General features: G+C 41.5%; 2 protein-coding genes across 3 annotated transcripts; one reads left to right on the forward strand and one right to left on the reverse strand.

Moving 5' to 3' along the window:
• Positions 1-6398: 6398 nt before the first annotated feature.
• LOC115670499 (cyclin-dependent protein kinase inhibitor SMR6-like) lies at positions 6399-6856 on the reverse strand. The gene has a single exon (XM_030591798.2). It carries the CDS (start codon positions 6825-6827, stop codon positions 6471-6473), a length of 357 nt encoding a protein of 118 aa, XP_030447658.2. The 5' UTR covers positions 6828-6856; the 3' UTR covers positions 6399-6470.
• A 5172-nt stretch (positions 6857-12028) lies between these two features.
• Positions 12029-16997, forward strand: LOC115665714 (uncharacterized). Of its 2 annotated transcripts, none has more exons than XM_056320473.1 (16): positions 12029-12220; positions 12300-12412; positions 12540-12651; positions 12752-12816; positions 13275-13313; positions 14297-14393; positions 14473-14548; positions 14679-14742; positions 14816-14892; positions 14978-15059; positions 15254-15333; positions 15507-15591; positions 15680-15748; positions 15819-15886; positions 15982-16030; positions 16467-16997. In XM_056320473.1, the coding sequence occupies exons 1-16, from the start codon at positions 12151-12153 to the stop codon at positions 16839-16841; spliced, it is 1521 nt and encodes a 506-aa protein (XP_056176448.1). In that variant the 5' UTR covers positions 12029-12150; the 3' UTR covers positions 16842-16997. The 2 variants fall into 2 exon arrangements, with proteins under 2 accessions (XP_056176448.1, XP_030443416.2); XM_030587556.2 differs by having other exon boundaries at positions 12055-12220; positions 14473-14569.
• Positions 16998-22497: the final 5500 nt, after the last annotated feature.

Here is a 22497-nt window from a genome sequence, read left to right on the forward strand (position 1 = left end):
CGGCTTGTATTCCTTTCTTGGGAGTAATCCGACAGTGTTAGGAAAAACACTGGAGTTGCTAAGAAAAAACCAACTCCATTTGTTTACTGCAAATTCCTTAAGGTCTTCATCAGGCGAATACATAAAACGCGACCCGCAATGAAAATGGCGGCAGGCCCCGGGCGATTGAACATAAGCATAGCAGCACTCAAACTAATGGAAAAATGCATGCATGTGGTAATATACATGTACATAAACCTTTGGTTTTTCTGGTCTAATTGAACTGTTTATTTACGAAATGATGTACAAACTAATGTATTCTACGCACCGTTCGCAACACGCGATCGTTCCTTGAGAAAGCGACGCTAGCAGCAGCACCCGAAATACACAGGCCGATGATTAGTCGATTCGGAACCGGCCGTATCAAACAGAACTCAATGTCCTCCTCCTGCATGTATGGCTAAAACCTTCTCCAGATGCAACACTTGAGGGGCATCGTTTCTCTATCTTTGGTCGGCTAATCTTTCAGCAGACTTCAACATCTGCAGCCCAAACCCACGTCGTATTCCGATAGGGCTGGACTTCAACTTTCGCACGAAGCCCTCTGAAAGTGGGGGCTCAAAGACGAGCTTTGGGCGGGAGTTTAGACAGGTCGGTCCAATAAGCGGTAGAAAAAATCATTGCAAAGAAAAAATACAATTTACTGAATTACGCTAGTCAAAGTCAATGCATGGGATTCAATTACTTTCAACACCATTGTCAAAACCACCAAAAAAAAAATAAAAAAAAACATTGAAAAATCCGGGGTCAAACGAGAGCACCACCCCGGAAAGTCAACAGCATCGGATCCGTTGGCATATTAATTGTTCGCATCGCCGTCCGTCAATCAATCTCCGAGGCTAATTATGTCGTGACATTGATCCCCCGTCCGCGGTCAAAAGCAAGGAATGATTCTGCCCAAGTCAAAGATATAATTTAGGGGTTTGAATATGAACACAATCCAATCTTTGCCTTTCATCCAAAATCATGAACAACGAGAAAAGAAAAAGATAGATTTCGAAATTCGACGAATCATAAACATGTGAATATTTGCATATCGTCGAAATAATGGTTATGTTAATATAGGCCGGTTCTACGGTCCGATCGAGGGCTCGAGCACGACGAGTTGGTCAAGCTCGATCCGACGGTCGATGCCGACTGAATTTTAATCGGGCTATCTACATTAAACCACCTTAAGCCAAGGGTAACGACACACTCCGGGATGTTCTCGGACGAGCGTAGAACGGGCCATACCTGACCACGCGCGATGCCCCGTGTGGTTCATACATCGAATCCTCATATACAAAAAGGCTTTTTGTTTTTCGATAAAAATCGATTTGAATAAAATGCAAGCAATTACGCCAGCCCCAAAAAAAAAAGTTACCCGTTTCGAAAAAAAATCATCACTGGTCTCCACTCCACACTAGCCCCGCCCATTTGGGTGTTTTTCAAACTCCATTCATTTCAAAAAATTGAATGATTTCGAAAACCTTTTTTTTTTTTTTAAAACGATCACTTGAAATAACTAGTCAATATGAAATATTTTCATCATCGATAAATTTCACAGACGGTGAAAATAATTTTTTATTTTTGGAAGCGACCATTTTTAAGAAAACATTTTCCGCGAAATGATCGCGCTCTTAATTAATTTATTTATCTTTTATATGTTCGGCGGAAATTCAAGTATATGTCGGAAAAAATAAAATTTAAAAAACAAACCTTCCCGCCAAGCGATTCAAGAGACCCATCGCAGAGTTCGAAACCGCGTCCGAGCCGAAAAGTCCCGAGGCAAACAAGGCCCGACGCGGGGGACAGAAAGCCGATGATGATCGATTGGCGTTCCAATAACCACGAGGCATTTTTAAATTTTTCCAATTTTTAAATTTTAAATTTTGTTCTTTTTTGTTATTTTTCTTTCTTTTTATGTTTTTTTTTTATCATAGGATTCCCCAAACAAGAGCCCGCGTCGTCATGAACGCATTGGATTCTCCCCGTCTCCCGTGCACGAACCCCGACGCATTATATCTCCTCCTCCTCCTCATCATCATCATCATCTCCTCCTCCTCCTCCTCCGTAGCCCCCCCAGCTCCTTTCCTTCCGTTCTTTGTCTCCATGATTAGATTTTCATCTACCACCGTAATTAACCCCTTAATTAAACGCACTAACCTCTACGATCCTCGGGGCGCGAATGGTAACCGTTCTGCTCCAGAAATCAAATTCTCGCCAGAAATTGATTTTTGGAGGAGAAATCTGTTTGATAAAACATGACTAATTCTGCTCCAGAAATCGATTTCTGGAACAGAAATCTATTTTTATTTTTTTGATTTTTTTGGGCACCTCAAAAAAAAAAAATTTCACTCAAAGTGGGTGCCCAAATGTATTCTAAGTCATTTTGTGAAGTTTTGAAATTTTTTATTGTCTTATTTTTTTGGGCACCTCAAAAAAAATTAAATTTCACTCAAAGTGGGTGCCCAAAGGTATTCTAAGCCATTCTGTGAAGTTTTGAAATTTTTGATTTTTTTATATTTTTTGAAAAAAATTCATCAAATTTCCTATTTTCCCGAAATCTGACTTTTTTTTATTTTCTGGAAATTTTTATGAATTTTTCTGGAATTTTTCAATTTTTATGCATTTTCTGGAAAAAAAAATTAGTGAGATCTCAAAATGTGTTGTAAATGCCACGAAAAAGAGAGAAAATAGGGAGAATGCGTTCTGGAAGGGAGAAGCTACAAAAAGTAGCTTCTCCTTTTCTTGCCCAAAACTCATTCTGGAATAAAAAATGCATTCTGAAATCAAGAATGCATTCTGAAATCGAGTATTTTTAACAAATGCATTTTTATTCCAGAATGCAAAAATTGCTCCAGAATGCATTCCAAAATTTTTTTAACAAACGCATTTTCTGTTCCGGAATGCATTCTGGAGCAGAATTTCTGCTCCAGAATGGATTCCATGCGCGCCCTCAGTGTCTGGTTAAGTCATAACCTCACCGGAGAAAGGGATGCTGAGCTCCGACAAGGGATTCTGTCGGAGGCATTCCTTATGTTAGCATGCGGGCACGCCCAATTTTCACCCTATCTGAGAGGAGAGAATACCCTTTGAAAATTTTACATTCCGGTGATCTTAAAGTCCGGATAAGGATCGAGATGAAACTTTTTAAGGACTTTGCTTAGGTCCGAGATTTTTCACTGCGGTAATTAACCCCTGATTAATCACGTCGATTCTTCGTTTAGCCAAACCACTCCGGGCACCTAAGCGTTGCATTAATGACCCTCTTTTGGTTCGCGTTTGTCTCGTGAAAAAAAAAAAAAACAAACGATTCGGAAATGATCGCCCGTATAGGCTCGGAACGATTAGTCGACGAGACGCGTTTTCCACTGTCAAACGACGGTTTATGTCCGATTCGTTTCCGTAAGCAGCACGAGCAGTCGTTTTCAGGAAAACGTCTTCCGAATCCTTCATTTTTCGCGGAACGAACGCACGCCGTTAGACGTCCGTCGAGAGTTCGCTTAGGAAAACATTTCGACTGCGCAAACGCCCAGCTCCCTGAAAAGAGAACTCGGACACTTTTTTTTTTTTTTTTGTTTTTGATGACCCGGGAGCCGCCGTACAGCCGACAGCCGGCGACGTAAACCCGGGGTGATGCTAGCGCAGGACCCACCACCACGGCGCCACACTTAATGGCGCAGAACTCGGACACTTTGATTATATGTATTTCCAAAAAAACGTTCACTCGTGTTATTTAATAGAACATTTCTCTACTACAGGCGTCGCCGGGATTATATATCTAGATATTTAATTAAGCCCTATGTAATATGCGTTTTGTTCTTTTGGGTGTTGGATAAGAACGTTGTCTTAAGGGACCACACTTGAATAATTTAAGCGAAGATTCCCTCAATTATTTCCTTATATTCGGGGGGATTTCTTTATGAGATTAAGTCAATAATGTTGGCTGGATTAGCCAATAATATGCCTTCGGATTATAGGCTGGTTATTCAATTATGTGAACGTACGAACCGTGGGGGGGAAATCCAAGGTGGCGATAGACATTGCCAAAACTATAGGAGCGAGACCATAGTGATCGAGCCCCCACGTGACCAAAGCCGTTCATTCGATTCATTTTACGGTATGATTTCTATAATCTAAGTCGGTGCGTGCAATTATTGGAACGATTGGATTGGTCCGATAAGAATAGAATATCGCAAAAGAGAAGACGAGACGTGCGCTCCTTTTTTTTTTTACGATCGCCGTCGGTGCGAACAACATCTCGTTCATTAAGAAGCTATCGGCCTATTTCAACCCTAATCAACCATGCCGTGGATGACATTTTGGCTAGTGTTTCTTCCTCAACAAAAGCAAAAGGGGGTATGAAAGCAGCCTCGATTTGCACTAGCAGGGTCAACATGTATATTACTCTTTCCAAATCCGATTTGAACAGTATCTCTCTCTCTCTCTCTCGCAGAGACAAAGCTCAGCCCCATGAAAATCAAACATGCAAAGAGCTTTTGTTTTTACCAACGCATACTTTCACCAAAGGCCCTTCCCCTAATCCCCATAAAGCTCACAGCCCCATGATGCAAAGACAACCTTATCCTCCCAACTTTTTCAAGACCATCCACGATCACAATCCCATCGGTTTTGTCATACAAAGACACGAAAGATTTCGCGATTGGAAAAAAACGGCAATTTCATTCGGATGCTCCGGAAAAATCCCCGCTCGAAAAATTAATCGTATTTGAATGCTCCAAAAAAGCCGCGGAGCTCCCCCTTCTAAGTATTTCGCTCCGCAACCGCCGGACCGGTGATTTGTGCGATACATCGGACTAATTTCTGATATGCCGGGATTTCGAATACAAGGCTATCTCGTTAAGAAAGAAGGAAAATAACCCGACATTCAAAGGGCCGCGATTATGATGTACCAAGTCAAAATAAGAAAGAAAGAAAGAAAGGAAGAAAGAAAGAAAAATTGCCTCCAAGTCCAAACCCCACATAGGATTCCATTACGCCAAACCAGAGAGACCTTGTGCGTGGCCAGTGACATTGCAATCAGAAGCGCATTACGAGGGAGGGGGACTCTCCAGCTTGACGCAGCACAGGAGGTTTGAAGCCAAAGGTGGGACATGGAAATGACCAAAAGTCCTCCCAACTCGGTACTTTAAGCTTAAGGTTCTTTGTAGAGCCATCTCCTTCCCTGTCTCTGTCCCTGTCCCTGTCTCTGTCTGTGTGTGTGTGTGTCTCTCTCTCTCTCTCCACGGCCTGCGAAACATCCGTGCACCATCTCGGCCGTGAAAAAGATTTCCCATCTGTCTAACGGTACCGCACAATCAACTCGTGTTGAAAAATTCGCATCTGGTGGACCAGCGCATGGGCGTAGAAGACAGCAGACAGAACAAGGGACCAAGATTGCCGGATCGAGTGCGGTTCGTTTTCGCGTTCGAACAATCCAAAACAGCCGAACCCGATTAATGAATCGTCGGTTCCTCGAGGGTTGGGATTCTCTTGTAGATAATTGCCCTCGACTCGGGGGTCGAATCGAGTTCAAGTTGCCCCTTTTCATGGCAGGTGAAGTAATGCCCGGCGCAGGCATGGAGAGCACGAATCGGTAGGATACGCAACATCTTTATGATGCCCGCCCCCCGCTTCTTGAATGCGAGTTTATTGTCATCGGGCAAATGGGTCGGGATCTGTTTGAGTGTCTCGCTTGGGTTGAATTCAGTGGATGGCTCGACTTACAAGATGCCCAATAATTTCCTCATAAATGACGAGCACGAGAGCAGAGCAGACCAGAGCAGACCAGAGCGCAGGCATCACGCAGCACCAAATGATGAGGGAAAAATTCATTGCGAGCTTTAAAGGGCAAAAAGCAAGAGAGACCCGAGTCGTGCCATGAACAGGGAAAAAAACCCCACAAAAATTTGCAACATGCCAAAATGATAACCCAAAATCCAAAATTTGGCCCCCAAAAAGAAGGTGATGATTCAGAAGAAAATCCGCCACGTTCTTCTTGATCGTTTCTGACGGACGGAATGGGCAGATGAAACCATAAGATACGCTTATGTCACTCGAGTACCCTCTTCAAAAAGAAGGAAAAGAAAGACACGTTCGGCAAAACAGGTAAACCTCGCCATCTCCAGACCGAGCAGAGCGAGATTTCGTATACAAGATTGGTGTAACGAACATGAATAGATCCTTAGAACGAGCCAAAAGAAGCAAAAACTAGGCCAGGATGCGAAGAAAGCAGAGCACTTCGAGTCATGGACTCAAACTGCGACATTCATTTCATTGGAATTTCATGTTCTTTATACATCGATCCTAATCCTACTCCTATCCATAAACAGAACCCAAAAAAAAAAGAAAGGGAAAAAAGGAGAGGAGCCAAAAAAAAAAAACAGAGCAAAGCCTATCCTAAACAAAGTTGATCTAAACTCTAAACTACACTCCAGCCGCCTCAAGAGTCACTTGGCCCTCTCCACATGGCGCTTGAACACGGTCTCCAAATCCGGCGGGTTGAAGAACTCCCTCGCGCCGCTCAGCATGTGGCAGGCCGAGGAAGGCGGCCTCCTCTTCCGCGGCGCGGGCGGGCACGGCAGCTTCTCCGGTATCCTCGCCTCCTTCGCCGTCGGGGTCGTCGAACGCCCCGCCGCCTCCGCGTCGTCGCCATCATCCCCGCCCCCGCCCCCGCCGTCCCTCGACCTCGCCCTCGTGCTTATCGGCTTCATCGCCTTGACCGCGACGCCGGACACGACCCACTTCTTGACGATTTCCGACTCCGACGAATTGCCGTCCGCCTGCGGCTTCTTCGAGATCCCCATCTCCGCCGCCAAGGCCCGAAACTCTTGCGCCCTGAGACCGCGCGAAAAGCCGGGGTTCCGGTAACCGGGTGATGGGAGAACGGAGGCGAAAGGAAGGATCTTTGTTCGGCGGAGACGGATACTCGGGGGGTCGAAAAACGAATTCGAGAAAAGATGAACTTTTCTATAACGAAGGGACGATGATTCTTTTGAGGTTTTGAAGAGAAGAGAAGAAGAGGAAGCTCTCAAGGCTAAAAATACGACCTTTGAGGGAGGAGAGAGAGAGAGAGAGAGATGGAGAGGCGGCTGCCCGGGAATTTACGGGCTGCCAAATTTTGGCGCCAAAATTTCCGTCGTTAACCTAGCAACGGCTCTATTTCCCGCCATCTTTTTCGGTGTTTCTTTCTTTTTTTTTCCTCTTTTCTTTTTTTTTGGGGGGGGGGGGAATCCTTAAATCGAGAATCTTTCTAACATCGCAATCATCGACGGATCTGTAGAAGTGTTGCTGTTTGGAGGGGGTTTTCGCTCGTTTGATCATTTACTTTGTGTTTCTGGAAAGCGACGAATCAGCAGCGGCCGTACGTGGGGGATTGTTGCCCGAAGCTGAGGTCGGTTGTTTTTCCAGCGGCGGATCGGCGTGGGTCGGCCCGGTGAGGGGAGGGGGGGCAGTTCGGGGGCCCGATGTGTCCCCGGTCTGGCTACCTAGCGGTCGGGGTCGGGGCGGTCCGATCCGAGGCCGACGCGCCCGTGCTGGACCTGTTCATCAGCCCGGCGACGGTTGATGATTCGGTGCCGATAGGCCGTCTATGGTACGGGCCCGTTTGGGCGAATGGTTTTTTGGGCCCGTCGTGACAAGCCCGTTGAATTTACACAGTTGGCGGGGATTCAACGAGAGATCTCGTTTCTCAGGAGGATTGATCGATCTTGCTCGGAAAATTCACATGTTAAAGAGAGATCGGATTTTGGAGACTTGAATGACGTAGAATCTACACTCATCCAATACGTTATCTGAAAAATACCCTTTGCACACGTGATTTCGTTGTTTGGCTAGAAAATATGTGATTTTTTTTCGACCGATTGATATAATCTTAATTGACTAAGTACACGTTTTTTACATCTTGTGGATTTTCAAATTCCTGAAGGCGAGATTTTTTTTTTTCGCGTGGGTTATTCAGATATCGATACCGGGACGAAAATGTCTTCAACAACATTTCAAATATCAAAGCACCGAAATTCAAATAAAATATGCGAGCTTTGAAATCGAATATTTTTTAAGATGCGATCTATAAGTTTTAAGAGGTACTCGTCATTTTTCGGTTCCATCAGTAATTTTAGATAATTCAGTAGTAACTTTCCAAACTATAGGAAAATTAATAAAAATTGCGACCCGAGTCGTTATTTGTGAGATGCTCCGATTTTTTTTTGGGCTTCTCGATGGGCGGGGCTTGAACGAAAGAGGTCACCTTCTTGGGAGGATCTATCGATCTTGCTCGGAGAATTTATATGCTTAAGAGAGATCGGATCTCGGAGAGTTCACGATTTGGAATTTACATTTATCCAGTACAGTATGTGAAAATGCCTTTTGCATATGTATCTTTGGTTGTCTGGCTAGGAAACATGTGATTTTCTTGCCAACAATGGACAGATCTTAGTTGACTAAGGTAGCGAATGATAACCATTCTGTTCCGGAATGAGTTCCTGAACCAGAAATAGATTTTTCTATTTCTGGTTTCTGGATGAGTTTCTGAGAAAAAAAACCCGTTTGATAATGACAAAAAATTTCTATTTCTAGAACAGAAACCCGTTTGATAACAGCACAAAATTTATATTTCCTGAAATAAAAACCCGTTTGATAAACAACAGAAAATTCTATTTCCAGGAACAAAAATCCATTTTTTTAGAAATGGAATAAAAATAATAAAAAATCTGAAAAATTCATAAAAATCTTTAAAAAAATTCAGAAAATCCCAAAAAATTGAAAAATTCCAGAAAAAATCATCAAAATGTCGAGAAAATAAAAAAAATTTAGATTTCGGGAAAATAGGAAATTTGTTGAATTTTTTCAAAAAAAATCAAGAAATCAAAAATTTCAAAACTTCATAGAATTGCTTAGAATACCTGTGGCTACCCACTTTTAGTGAAATTTAAATTTTTTAGGTGACAAAAAATCAAAAATCAAAAATTTCAAAACTTCATAGAATAGTTTAGAATACATGTAGCCACCCGCTACCACTTTGAGTGAAATTTAAATTTTTAAGGTGCCCAAAAAAATTCAAAAATTTCAAAACTTTCTGAGAATGGCTTAGAATCATGTAGCCACCCACTTTGAGTGAAATTTTAATTTTTGGAGGTGAAAAAAAAGCAAAAAATCAAAAATTTCAAAACTTCACAGAATGACTTAGAATACATGTGGCCATCCACTTTGAGTGAAATTTAAATTTTTTTAGGTGAAAAAAGCATAAAAAATCAAAAATTTCAAAACTTCACAGAATGACTTACAATACCTCTAGCCACCCACTTTGAGTATAATTTAATTTTTTTTAGATGCCCAAATGGTAGTTTTGATTTTTTTTTTATTTTTTTTGGTTCCTAAAGAAAATTAAATTTCACTCAAAGTTGATGGCCACATGTATTCTAAGCCACTCTGTAAAGTTTTGAAAATTTTTCTTTTTTGTTTATTTTTATTTTTTTTTCGACACCTAAAAAAAATTAAATTTCACTCAAAGTTGGTGGCCACAGGTATTCTAAGCAATTATGTGAAGTTTTTTATTTTTTATTTTTTTATTTTTTTCGGCACCTAAAAAATTTAAATTTCATTTTAAAGTGGATGGCCACAGGTATTCTAAGCCATTTTGTGAAGTTTTGAAATTTTTTCTTTTTTTCTTTTTTTTATTTTTTTCGGCACCTAAAAAAATAAAATTTCGCTCAAAGTGGGTGGCCACAGGTATTTTAAGCCATTCTGTAAAGTTTTGAAATTTTTACTTTTTTGCTTATTTTTATTTTTTTGGCATATAAAAAAATTTAAATTTCACTCAAAGTGGGTGGCCACAGGTATTTTAAGCTATTCTGTGAAGTTTTGAAATTTTTTATTTTTAAATTTTTTTCGGCACCTAAAAAAAATTAAATTTCACTCAAAGTGGATGGCCACAAGTATTCTAAGCCATTCTGTGAAATTTTGAATTTTTTTATTTTTGCTTTTTTTTATTTTTTTCGGCACCTAAAAAAATAAAATTTATTTAAATTGGGTGGCTGCGGTATTTAAGATATTCTGTGAAGTTTTTAAATTTTAGAATTTTTTATTTTTTTTTGCAACTAAAAAAATTAAATTTTGCTCAAAGTGGGTGGCCATAGGTTTTCTAAGCTATTTTGTGAAATTTTTTATTTTTTATTTTTTTTTATTTTTTTCGGTACCTAAAAAAATTTAAATTTCACTGAAAGTGGGTAGCCACAGATTCTAAACCATTCTATTAAGTTTTGAAATTTTTGATTTTTTGCTTTTTTTTCTCACCTCAAAGATCGTGACTTCCATATGAATATGTGTGTTGAAGAAAATGAATTCCTCAGAAATGGTTCTCACTTTTGTTCCAGAAATGAAAAACCAACTTTTTTTTTGTTCTCATTTCTGGTTTCAGAATCAGTTTTGGAAGCAAGCTTGTCCCGGAAATAGAAAAATGAAATTGCGTTACCAAATGGGTTTCTGATCCAAAACTGATTCTGGGAACAAAAAATCAATTTTGGACAGAACCAGAATGGTTTTCACATTCGAGTAAATATTTTTCGCATCGGTCGGATATTCAAATTCCCAAAGGTGACCTTTTTTCGCATGGGTTATTTCAAATATTGATATCGGGACAAAAATGTCCGGAACATCGTTTCAAATATCAAGGCATGAAAATTCAAATAAAATGCTTCTGAACATTTTGAAAAGAAAAAATGCGAGCTTTGAATTAACAGAAATTTTAAGATACGATCGATAACTTTTAAGAGGTACTTGTAATTTTCCGATTCCATTAGTAATTTTAAACGAGTCATTTTAGATATTTCGTTAGTAACTTTCCAAAACTATTGGAAACATTGATAAAATCACGACCCGGGTTGTTATTTGTGAGATTTTCCAATTAACGAATTATATTTTCTTGAATTTATTAAAAAAGAAAAACTCTTCTAAGCCAAAGAGGACGTACTTCGATATTGGCATGGCAGTGCCATATCACGAGCACACCGTCAGCTAAAAAGGATTATGAAGTTTCCCGTTAATCACTCACGCCGAACTCTGTAATTTTCGAATCATCTCTTCAATTTCCCCATCCAAGAACAGTAAGTTTAACCATTGGGCCAATGACAATTGATAAATCAGTACTGATAGGCCGTTTATGATATGGACTCGTTTGGGTGAATGCTTTTGGACCAATTGCGGCAAACGCGACGAATTTCCAAAAGGGGCGGACTGATGCCTTTTTTGAGAAGAACAATCGATATCACATGGTGGGTTTCGAAGAATTAATGATGGAGAATAACATGTGTATTCTAGAATCGAGTTTTGAAACAAAATAAAAAAAGACAAGATTGATTTTTTCGCGGGAATTCTTTTTTAAGAGTTAACGGAACAAAGAATCGAAATAAAAAGAAAAATATTTTTTTCTTCATGCGGTCTTCTTCATTTTTCTTGGCTTTTTGTGGTTGACAAGGGTAGCGGGCGAGGGTCTATACCTCGCCCTCGCCGGCCCCGGCCTGTGGGCGGTCGCCGATGTCGGCGACCTGGCCATGGACCAAGAAAGGAGAAGAAAAAAAAAAGAAAAAAAAAAGGGAAAAGAAGAAGAAAGAAATATTAAAAATTTTAAAATATTATTAATAAAAAGAAATTTTGTATTATTACTAAACGCATTTCTGTTATTTTTCTATTACAGGAATATCAATTTTGGGTAATTACCGAACGCCTTCAAATGTTTAGAAATTATTTATGGAAATGGAATAAAAAAAATTATTTTTAAGCAGAAATTATTTTCGGAAATAAAATGATTACCAAACGTACTCTGAATTTTTAAGATTTTTAAGATACGGGGCGATAAAATCGATTTAAAAAAAGGAAAAAAGAAGAAGAGATTTTCCTTTTTTTTCTCCTTGCTTTCATGCTGGCGCGCGCCGCCCGACGACACCGTCCAGCTGAAATGTTTTTCGAAGTTTCCCGCCAGCCGCTGCCGCCCAACTCCGAAACCGGATCTCTATCTTCAATGTCGCCGCCGCCACAGCCAAAACTACTCAGAAAGTTGGGAGCGAAAGCAGGGCGACTGCTCGATCTTCGTCTCCCTCCTCCTCCGCGTCGTTCGCCGCCACCGTTCGCAGGATGGAGATCTGGAGCTCGTCCGCGTCCTTCTTCCAGAGCGTCAGATCCAGAGAGCTCACCGGTTTCAGAGGTACCTCCGTCCGCGCGCGCGTGTCTCGAAATCGTGCGGCGGATGGCTGATGTCGACCTGCGGTTTTTTTTTTTTTCAGTTCGGAAGCGGCCGTACGTCGCCGACTCGACTGCGGTGGTGAGCGAGGTCGGGGCGGTCGCGGTCGAGCACCACGGCGACGAGACGCCGCCCCTGGCCCTGTCGTTCTGCCAGGTTCGCGTTTTTGGAGGAAATTTTGCTCGCTCGCTCGCTCGATCCTTTTGCGGATTTCCGGCTCCGGCTTCCGTAAGGTTTTTGATCCGTTTTGTTCGCCGTTTTGTGTTGTTTTTTTTTTGGTCAGACGAGTAAGTGCTCGTACGTGCTCGCCGTTTCCGACGAGGATGGATACGTGAGCTTGTTCGATACTCGCCCGAAGTCATCGGCTTCTTCGACGTCTTGCCGAGAAAATGCAGGTGAAGGAGTCGATATGGCCGTTTTTTCCGCCTCTCGGTGCGTTTCTTGGTGTCGTATTCACCCGAAAGTTCGCTCTTTTGTGGATCGATCCATCTGCAGGTAAAGCTAGAATCGGGGATTGGGTTGCTCATCAGAATGCGATATTCGACATATGCTGGATCAAGGTGCTGCTTGCCAAGGCTTTGTTTATCCTGTTACTTTTTACCTGTACTGAGTTATAATCTGTTTAAATTAACCTCTGTGCAAATCACTAGCTTTTGTTTTCGTTTAATACCTGTCTGCTCTGCTCGAATCCGAAGCTTCGATGGGTGAGGAAAGCAATTTTGTGCGAGGCATGATTAATGCTGTATGTCGTAGCACCGATACCATTTGTCATGCTATATGTGCTTTTCTACGACTGCCGGGCTTGAAAACTGGAGCATAGGAAAAGCCAACGCCGGTTAGGCGGTTAGGCTGTTAGTCGAAGGAATGACCTCATCCTATGGGATGGCCAGAAGTAGGAAGTAACTTCTACTGCTAATACCGTTAAAAAAAAAAGACTTGGTTTCTGCTGCTAATATCCTCATTGTCCATTTCTCTTGATCAGTGCTGATAATTGTTTCTATCCCCTATTCTCTTGCAGGAAGATACCAAAATACTAACAGCTTCAGGGGATCAAACTGTAAGTTTGAGATTTCCTCAGAAGCCATTTGATAATTTGATTGGATTAGTTCTGAACTGACTCCTACCAGATGCAAAAGAATTGTACTTACATGGAAATGTCAGATTTTAGGGCCTTATTGATTGCTTAGCCGATGGACTTTCCCAAAATTGGTCCAAAATCAAATTGTTGATAACGTTTTGACGTGTCTTGTGCGTATATTCAGCATGGGAGCGCAGTTTTTAAAGACACTGGGTTCTGAATGACTTCCTTTCATAGTAAAAAAAATTGGCTTTTAACTTCTTAACCAGCCCAAATTTATCGCTGAGTTCCATTTGTATATTTTGTCCCCACTACATCCAACTCCCCTCTTTCCTTATTGAGAAGCCTATACTATAACACTGGCTCTTCAAATGCTGATGAAGCGAGTGAGATGGCCAATGGTCATGACGAGGTTGATCCTGTCCTCCTTCAGTATGCACGGCGTAATGAACTCACGGCTTCTGTGCTTTCCTTTTCCTTCTTTAGCTCAAGTCAACAGCCCTACTAAAGAAGTTCTATCTTATGTATGTGTGCTTAGAAATTGTTGTGATGGGCAATATGGGATTAAGATTGATTGCGATATTTTTACAGTCGCCTCTCTGTTATTCTTACTCCTACTTATTGAACTAAGTACACAACCTATGTTATTCATTCTCAAGCCAATGTTAGTACCAAATTGTTATTAAGTTGTGCAAATTCTATCCCAGATCAGAATCAGCATATTTTTTTGTTCACCTTTTTGTCACCAATTGGACTCAAGTACTGGAAGGCTAGATAAAGAGACAATCCATACAGATGAAAATGTACTTCTTAGTAGAGTGATAAGTGTCAACAAGACTATTGATTCTTACTGACAGAGTTACAGATTGTTAGTCTGTTGGCTCAATATTACACATTCTGTTCAGTTCAACTCATTATTGATTCTAGAAGATACACTCAAGCACCGCCCTTCGTATGTGCAGATAAGACTGTGGGATGTAGAGAATAGGAAATCCAGTGGCGTGCTGATGGGTCATGCAGGAAGTGTGAAATCTCTATGTTCACATCCAACCAATTCTGGTAGCCATTTAGATCTCGTTTCCTGTTTTGAAGTATATGGATCTTTTTTCACTATACTAATTCTCTAGACTCATAACAGATCTTCTTGTCTCTGGATCAAGAGATGGATCCTTTGCCATATGGGACTTGAGGTGCAAGTGCAATACTAGAAATAGGCAGGGAGAATTCTGCATAAGGTAAATTCAAATCTTTTGTCATTCTATAACCATACATGGTGGGTACAGGCGAAAAATAAACTTTATAGTTCCCGTTCAGCTAACTGTAGTCATCCCTTCCTTTATCCAGCCCAACTTACATGGTCAAGGGAGCTCATCCATCACCTCGAAACAAGTGGGTGAGGCGTGGCAAGGTATGCTACTATTCAAATGCTTTATAGTCCAATATCCAGAAAGGAATTTGTAATCCCATTCGGTGTGTCACAGGCTGCTTCAACGAGCACTACAGCAGTTCTTTATCTGAAAGATGAAGTTTCTGTTGCAACTGCCGGTGCAGTGGACAGGTAAAGGAGAATTCTAGCGTGGCATCAAATGTATCTTCTCCTCAGCGGCTGGATTCATGACTTGACTTCTCAATTTTTCCTACAGCACTGTGAAATTTTGGGACATGAGAAATCTAAAAGCTCAAATTACGCAGACTTGCCCCGATACCAAGTCAGCTTCTGAACAGGTTTGTCCCTATGAAGCGCATGAGGATAAAATATCATATATTTTTGCTGAACGAGAATAAAAAATCAGGTTGACAAGTCTCATTCACCTCGTGGAAAACATAAAAATCCTTGACTTAATTATTCTCTGAAGTTTAAAGTCATCATAATTGTCAAAGTTGGCACATGATAGATAATCAATCTCTTTCTACACCAGGTTAGAAGATTACATGGTGTATCTAGTCTATCGCAAGATTCAAACGGAGTGTTTCTTTCAGCATCGTGCATGGACAATAGGTATCTCTCCGTTTCTATAACTGCGACTTTTTATCTGCATATAAGTTGAATTGGCCACATTAACCATCACAGCTTGAATCTACTGAACAAAAAGTCTTTTGCATCCAGATACTCCCTTCGGTATTTGTTTTTCTGCCCTATATTGACTAGGTCTCTTCCCATTTTGCCAACAGAATATACTTGTATAACATACTTCAGCTGGAAAAGGGTCCCGTGGCATCTTTTTCAGGCTGCCGAATAGAATCATTTTATGTGAAGGTAAGAACAGGATGTCATGAAACTACCGTGCCTATTACTGAAGAGATATTTTGGATTATGGAGCTTACTTTGCTTACTCTCTTGACAGTCCAAAATCAGTCCAGATGCGTCTAACCTACTCAGTGGCTCAAGTGATGGAACTGGCTACATTTGGCAGGTCCATCTCCAGCAAAAATTAGTATTCACATTTCAGTTTATCTTATTCTAACAACTGAGTTTCATTACAGATGAACAAGCCTGATGCAGCCCCCATTACTTTGAACAGTCATGACGGAGAAGTCTCGGCAGTCGCTTGGTACGTATCTCTCGAGTCACATTCAGTTGGAAACCAAATTCTGTACTTTATTCACAAGTTGTTAATTTCTTTTATTCGCGAATCTTCCTTGGCAGGTCTCCACACGAAGCAGGAAAGTTAGCAACTTGTTCTGATGATTACACGGTAAGCAAAAACTATGAACAAGCAGAATCCTTGTATATTTTTACCAGAAACTTTTGCAGCATGGTATATTTGTCCTGCTTTGCTGAAGTTTATATAATTTGGTGGAGAAAACCAAACCAAGTCAAATGCGGATCACTTTTTATTTTAAGGAGAGATCAAATCAGAATCCATTTTGTATACAAACTGAACTGAACTAAATTGTTTCAATTCCATTAGATTTTGAAATTTGAACTGCAAAATGTACTTATAGTATAAGTCAATATATGATTATCCAGTCCGTAGTGTATTTTCTTGATTGGGTTTACAATAAAGGGAACTTTCATGAATTGAGATAGAAACAAATTTTCCAAATGAATCAAATGATGGAAACAAATTTTTGCTCACAAGGAACAAATGACATTGACATTTTTTCGCTTATGGAACTTACACCTGTCAGGTTCGTGTGTGGAACATTAAAAATAAATGTTGCTCAACCACAAGATCGCCAACGGCCATTCGAAAGCGAGTGATGGCAATACCAACAGGAGAATGTAAAAGGCTATTGATGACTGAAGACACAGAACATGTCACTAAAGATCCTATTCCGTCTTCTTCAGAAGAAGAATCACAGCAGATAAATTTCAGAAGCTCAATCACGCTGCCAAAGATCAGCACTCCTGAAGCACCGAAGAAGAACTTTGCTTCAAATTCCTATTATCTAGAGAACTGTGAGAAAACACCTGAAGCTACTTTGAAGAGCCCCTCTTCTGTGTTGAATCCTCCATCCTCCGTGAAAAGAACTATTCGTGATTACTTTGTAGCACCCTCGTGAAAACTGTTAGCCCTGTTTTCTCGATTAAATTTTGGTCTGTTCTTCTGTAAAGCATGAAGAATATGTAAAAGAGAATTCATAGCGGCTGTCATGGGATGGTGGAATAGAAAATGTAGATAGCCAATTACATAATATGGTTGATGCAGATCCTTTTCACCCATTAGTGCATCCTCTTTTAGCACTAAGCATAAGAATTTGCTTCATTCGATTCTTATAAGATGCCCGAAGAAACTTTCGGTCATGGATAAAATTTTGTGCTTTTATCTGCGTTCTTTCAGGGAAGGTTGATGTTTCTGCAATTTTCGTCTACGATGACTGAGGTGATTCATTAGGATTTGTCAAATTGCAGGAAAAGAACAATCATAGATCTGATGACATGTTCATATGCCTATTATTCAAACTTCTCACCTCACTGAAAGGGCATTTTGCCTTGTAAGAACACTGAGGCCTATAGAAACCTAGCTGTATTTTGTCAGCAAACGACTCCCTGGACCACAAAACACAAGGACACTGGACAGAACCAAAGAGAAAACAACAATCTTAAAACTGTCTCCTGTAATCAGAGCAAGCTGTGCCTGAACTTAATCAGGCCAAACGGGCCCAGCCCACATTCATAGCTTCAATGGGATGGTTCTCTTTTTTAGAGTCTTGACTTTGTATTTTCTCGAAACTTGGCGACCCAGAAAAGGGAGTGATGATGAACTCGCGTCTCAATCTCCAGGCTCTACTGGTTTACAGATATGGCGGTCTGCCATGATGTGAAGGAGGGCCTTCATTTTTTCTCTGCTTTGTTGACTTCCATGACCCAAAGAAAAGGAAAGAAAAAAAAGACAAAAAGATAAAATGAAAACATCTGAGTGAGCACAGTTCATCCTCTCTGACAGGAAGCGTAGATGTCACACTGCCGGATCTCCTTTTTTGACATTGGACTTATTTGCAGGAGATCTTTTATTCCCTTTTTAGCATCCTCCACCCACATAAAGTCAAATGAATATAGGATGCTCCCCTGCGATGTCCGCAGTTGGGCTGGAACTGAGAATATGTGCAGAAATTCTGTTTTATTTTCGTTTTTCATCTGACAAATTCCAGTAAAATTGACCTGATACAGAGTTTCAGAATGGCCCGTTGCACAATCTCAGGCAAATATAGAGTAGCCTAATGCGCTGGAAAAACATCACTACTCGATCGATGAGAGTGGGCAAATCCGTGTAAAGGTCATCGTTGGTCGAATCCTTCGCTTCCTCGTAGAATGCCGAACATCATTAACTAGTGCCAGGTTTTAATGATCATTTTCCCTGTTGTTTAATCGGCGACGCGACGAAAGCGGATTGTAATTTTGTAATTAAGTCGGGATCCGTAAAAATTTGATAGAGAAATAAACCGAGGAACACTAAAAGGACAAAGGAAGCCTACAAAAGATGACCAGAAGGAACGACGAGACATTCGGCGCGCACAATCTTCTATGGGCATGCATGCACAATGTGCATGCATTTAATGGAGGAGAAATTGGACGTCCAACTCCATTGACATGCACAAAAGTAGGAGAGAAAAGTCAAGACTTGCTCATTCACGGGAAGAACCGGTAAATAATTCACTAATAAATTGGAGAATTACAGGATTACAATCACTCACGTTTAAGTATTTTTCAGTCCTAGTATATATATACCCAATACCCATAGTGTTTAATAACTCAACTCAATGGACTCTCTCTGCGCACAAGTCCCTCCGAGCTCACGCCTCCCTTGAGCTCTCGACGTCTCCGGACTTCTCTTCTCTCTTGGCTTCATTACGTTCTCTGAGTTTCTCCTTTTATAGGAGAATGGATGTAGAAACGAGACAAATGACCTATCTTCAGAAGTCCATGCGATTAATGATGACATGTGCATATGACCATCGTGCACCGCCATAAGAAAAATGAACATGACTTGTGCCTTCTTTCTTTCTTCATTTAACTTTCCCAATTGAACTGACAGCATAAGGCTCTACGGGACAGGAATGAGAGATCGTTGTGGACACTAGGCTCTTGATCCGATTCCCCATTAGATAGGCCGGTTTAGTTTAGAGCATAGGCTGAATGATGCAAGAATTCAATCAAGTTTCGTTTAAGAACAGTGTCATCGTGTGTTTGGTACCATTCATCCTGCTTTTGGGAAGTAAACAATTGGAGAGAAGTGCATTAGAGAAACATGCATTATGTCAATTTCTTATGGCAATCTAGTGTCTGAAATGATTTTTGATCATGCATTATAACACAGAGTGCGGGACCATTAGACACTTCCCTTGGGCTTACATGTGTGACACTCGCAATACTTAATAGCAGGTCTGCGACTTGTTATAACTCAAATGTCATGGGAAGATATTACATAGATTCGAATAAAGATGACGTGAACGATGAAATCAATTACAATAGGAGAAGGTTTGGGTTAAATCTAAATAATTTTGTCTCGTTCTCTTCCCAGTAATACCCCCCTCCCCACTTCCGAACAAAAGAAAAGCCCGATTATGTCGTGTGCCCTCAAATGGGAAAACGAGGGGAAAATTACCAAAAAAGTCATAAACCTTTTGCAATTGTGCCAATTCAGTCCTAAACCTTTTTTTTTTGCCAATTCAGTCCTAAACCTTTTGCAATTGTGCCAATTCAGTTAATCCGGCCACTTTTGGCCGGCCGGCGCTGACGTGGCCGCCGGCCTGCTGACGTGGCGCCGGCCGGTGTCCATGTGGCAATTTTTAATAATTTTTTTTATTATTTTTCGAAATTTTTTTTCTCTTTTTTTTTTTTTCGCCTATCTTCTTCCCCGGTCGCCGGTTCGGCGACCGGCGAGAGGCTGAGGCCGGCGAGGTGGACCTCGCCGGCCATGGGCGAGGCTGGCCCTCGCCGTCGCTAGATCTGGGCGAGGCCTCGCCGGAGACAGCGAGGCGGGCCGCGACGGCGAGGTCTCGCCGGATCTCGGGCGGCCTCGCCGCTCGCCGGGCGAGGCCTTGCCCGATCATGGCGAGGCCTCGCCATCACCGGGCGAGGCCTCGCCATCGGCCGGGCGAGGTCGACCTCGCCGGATCCGGGCGAGCCCTCGCCCGGCGACGGCGAGGCCGACCTCGCCCTGGCCATGGCGAGGTCGACCTTGCTCGGCGACGGAGAGGCCGGGCTTGGCGACGGCGAGGTCTCGCCGGATCCGGGCGGCCTCGCCCGGTCATGGCGAGGTCGGCCTCGCCGTCGTCATGCGAGGCGAGGCCTCACCCGGATCACAGTGAGGTCGAGCCTCGCCGTCGCCCGTGCAAGGTTGACCTCGCCGGCGATGGCGGCGCCCTCGCCGGTCGAGCTCGCCTCGCCCATGGCGAGGTGGACCTCGCCGGCCTTAGCCTCTCGCCGGTCGCCGGACCGGCGACCGGGGAAGAAGATAGGCGAAAAAAAAAAAGAAAGAGAAATTTTTTTTTTCGAAAAATAATAAAAAAATTATTAAAAATTGCCACGTAGACGCCGGCTGGCGCCACGTCAGCCGGCCGGCGGCCACGTCAGCGCCGACCGGCCAAAAGTTGCCAGATGGACTGAATTGGCACAATTGCAAAAGGTTTAGGACTGAATTGGCAAAAAAAAAAAGGTTTAGGACTGAATTAGCACAATTGCAAAAGGTTTAGGACTTTTTTGGTAATTTTCCCGGAAAACGAGTATCGTTAATGTTCTTTGAACATTATGTTGAACGCTTGAATATGATACACTTGCATAAATATATACTTATACTCAAGGCCTCATGACTTTATGGATTGATTTTGCAAACTAAAGTCTCACTACCAATATCACTTAAAAAAGAACAGTGCATGATGTCCAATGTCTGCATACACATTTAAAATGGCATCGTATCTATCACCAAGCAATAATTAAGGGCATCCCCAATCATTAGGGCAGGTTTTATTGGGCTTAATTTAAGTTATTTGTTCCCCTTTATCTCCATAATGCCACCATCTTTGATTGGGAGAGATTGCATTCTCATTGCAGGAATAACAAGAGTTGATGCTCCTTCAGCTGAAACGTCAAATGAAAGTTCCGCTTTATTTTTGTTCCGAAGGTGGTCTTAGATGCCCTAGAGAAATAAACAATGAAGTTTTTTTGATCGCTTTTACCTAATATGAAGACACCTGTCTGAACTTGGAAGGTTAAGAAAAGCATATTCATGCACCATGGTGGGGAAGTACCTGGCCAAGTCCTGCAAAAATACTATTGTTTCAAGTGATATATGATCAATCATATGCACCCACAGGTCCTTTAGGGGGAGAAAGTTCATATGCACCCATTATAAGGGGTATTATAAAGAACTCTAGGGTAAATGACATAATGAATCCATCATAAACACATGCAAACTTATTTCCTAGTAAGGACGAGGATGCTCATCTTAGATAAGTAATCCTGCACTTATGAAATTTCCCATTGGTCTGATTGGCTAGATAGACATGGAATTATTTGTAACTTGGCACAGTAAACTTGTGTTGCACACCTAATTTGCACATACATTAGTCATATCTTCCTTAAACACTTAAACCAAGCCCATGGGCTTCATTTTCGACATATGATCCGCAGCGAACCTAGTTGAGATGTTACATTGATATATATATATATATATATATATATATATAACTTATTTATTACTTCTCCCAATTATTCCCTATTATCGTAACACGCCACCTGCAAAATGCAATCTCAATGGCCCATCTATTTTACATGGGGTTCAGCGGTAATCTCACAAGAGAGTTCACTCAACTTAACTGCCTTAAGAGAACTCCAAGTTCAACCTCAAATACATATGCTATTAAGAAGTTATCATGACCAACCTCGACACTTATCGGGGCATATATAACTTGTGTTCATAATAATGCAAACGTTACATAAACCAGTCACAACAGTTGTCTTTAGGGACCAAGAATTTTTTTTTTTGGGGCCGTCATTTGGGGACCAAGTCTAAAGTGACAGGTTATAGGGTAGCATAGGTAAAATACATCACAGAATCATCTATTGATCATTTGTATATGTCAGTCATTATATGGTCATGAGCAAAGCATCTTCATCTTGATCGATGATTGAAGGGGATCTTCAAAAGCTTCAAGAAAAGGCCCTACCCAAAACGCACGCCGATCGCACATATCTCTCGTACTCCTTTTCATATATAATTCACTGGCTTTTCTCTCCAACTTATTCCGCAAATATAATAACTGTAAAAATAACCATAAAAAAAAGACAACCAATATAATTCTTGAAATCGTTCAAAAAGCCTTGGCCTTTGAATTCAACAAGATTCTCTCTCTCTCTCTCTCTCTCTCACTGAGCATGTGTATGTCGTACCTTCAAAACTGGGTCTGACCAAGTTTTCTTCTTGGTCGGACAATTATTTTGAGTACGTACGAAGTGACACGAAACAAAGAAACAAAGAACGAAGAGACTCTGTGGAATCTGAAGAGACGACAGGACAGTGTGAGAGTGACCCCAAAGGCTACTGCATTAGAATTCGGGGCATTCTCGTGGTCACTGTCCTAAGCCTACTTTGTCTGCACTACACTCCAACGATCCATGCTCAAGACACCGCACTGTTCAACTGAAATTCAATAGTACACAGCTTTACTGTAGTGAGACACAATCATTCATGCTAACTGATTGAGAACAATTACAGTT

Source organism: Syzygium oleosum, unplaced genomic scaffold (assembly GCF_021117445.2).
Source record: "Syzygium oleosum isolate NSW1041296 unplaced genomic scaffold, Sole_v2.1 Sole_v2.20, whole genome shotgun sequence".
NCBI lineage: Eukaryota > Viridiplantae > Streptophyta > Magnoliopsida > Myrtales > Myrtaceae > Syzygium > Syzygium oleosum.

Bases quoted from the DNA above. Each gene is read 5' to 3' on its own strand.
- LOC115670499 (XM_030591798.2), bottom strand. From the start codon at position 6,827: ATGGGGATCTCGAAGAAGCCGCAGGCGGACGGCAATTCGTCGGAGTCG.
- LOC115665714 (XM_030587556.2), top strand. From the start codon at position 12,151: ATGGAGATCTGGAGCTCGTCCGCGTCCTTCTTCCAGAGCGTCAGATCC. The intron at 12,221-12,299 runs GTACCTCCGTCC...TTTTTTTTTCAG, and splicing joins AGAGCTCACCGGTTTCAGAG to TTCGGAAGCGGCCGTACGTC. The intron at 15,334-15,506 runs GTATCTCTCCGT...TTTTGCCAACAG, and splicing joins GCATCGTGCATGGACAATAG to AATATACTTGTATAACATAC.